Genomic DNA, 1,366 nt, shown 5'->3' with positions numbered 1-1,366 from the left:
CTTCCAGCCGCTCCTCCAGCCGCTCCTCCGGCCCGGACAGCGCAGGGCTGCAGCCCGGGTCTGGCCGCCGGTCATTCAGCGGGAGAGCAGGGAGCTCCGGGCCCGACCCACAGCTCTGTGGGGGGCTCCACAGCAGGGAGTGAACCTGCCTGGTGCATAATGGGCTCCTTGGCTTTTCAGATATATTGCTGTTAATAAATAATATCTGCGGCTTCAAAAAGTATATCAGAAAATTTTCCAAGGTTATATTAAGATTTAAAAGGAGAAATAAAGGGTTTAATTATTGCATAATGCACAGTGATTCCAGACCCGTGTGGCATGGGGACTGATGGGGTTTGTGTGTGGGTCTGGCCAGCACTGATGTGAGGATTTCATGGAGCTGTTAGTGTTTCCTCGCTGCTGTTCGTGCAGCAGAAGGCAGCTCGCTTGTGGTGCTCGATACACATGGATGGTGCGGAGGTGACAGTCTTGTATTTGGAAGTAAATAAGCAAATTCTGAAAGTACTGAGATATAAAATACTGAGTATTCCGTTTATTTCTTCAGTACGACCTGTCGGCTTCCACGTTCTCTCCCGATGGCAGAGTGTTTCAAGTTGAATATGCGATGAAGGCTGTGGAGAACAGTAGGTAAGATACAAACATCTCCATCTCTCTCTGTTGGTTGACATTTCTTAAAGCAGTGTAATTGGACTGGGCAAGCGCGATGGCATCGCAGAGAAAGTGAGTTCTGAGGAACTGTGTCCCTAAGGTCATTTTAGGAGGCTTCCAATTAAGTGTAAAAGTAGTATAATCACTTTTCCTTGCTAGAAATCACTTTTCACACTTGCTAGGAATCACTTTTTCTTGCTAGAAATGGGTATGTAGTGGAGAATGTGAAGGAAGGCAGTAAGCTTTTTCGTGTGTATTAAAAATCTTACGCTTTGGGGCAAAATCTGATTGCAGATCTCACTAGAGTGTGTCAGGTGCTTGGCTTTAGGGTAGCAGAGCTGTAGTGGTGTCTAAACGCCCATCTGATGGGTGGAAATTGAGGCACTGAAAACTCACCTGCTCAGGGCCTCAAATTTATAACTTCACACGCGTTCCTCAGGAAACTGAGGACATCTGAGTTCTGCTAAAGCCACGTCAGCTTCTCTGCCAGTATCTGACTTAGAATCACAGACTGGTTTGGGTTGGAAGGGACCTTAAAGCTCATCCAGTTCCAACCCCCCTGCTATCAGCAGGGACACCTTCCACTAGACCAGGTTGCTCACAGCCTCATCCAGCCTGGCCTTCTGTGCTGCCAGCGCACGTTGCCAGCTCATGTTGAGCTTCTCACTCACCACCACTCCCAAGTCCTTCTCTTCAGAGCTGTTCTCACGCCATTCAT

At 48.2% G+C, this 1,366-nt stretch overlaps 1 protein-coding gene across 1 annotated transcript in view; it reads left to right on the top strand.

The window, feature by feature from the left end:
* Nucleotides 1-549: 549 nt before the first annotated feature.
* The window catches only part of PSMA3 (proteasome 20S subunit alpha 3), a 13,463-nt gene continuing 12,646 nt past the window's right edge, over nt 550-1,366 (top strand). The window contains exon 1 of the mRNA XM_010164889.2: nt 550-627. Coding sequence (XP_010163191.2) covers nt 605-627 — 23 coding nt within the window. The 5' untranslated portion in view covers nt 550-604. The remainder of the gene's footprint in view (nt 628-1,366) is intronic.

This window comes from Antrostomus carolinensis, unplaced genomic scaffold, assembly GCF_000700745.2.
Source record: "Antrostomus carolinensis isolate BGI_N321 unplaced genomic scaffold, ASM70074v2 scaffold5683, whole genome shotgun sequence".
Lineage (NCBI taxonomy): Eukaryota > Metazoa > Chordata > Aves > Caprimulgiformes > Caprimulgidae > Antrostomus > Antrostomus carolinensis.
The sequence above is the reverse complement of the archived record's forward strand: the minus strand, read 5'-3'. Positions and strand labels throughout refer to the sequence as shown.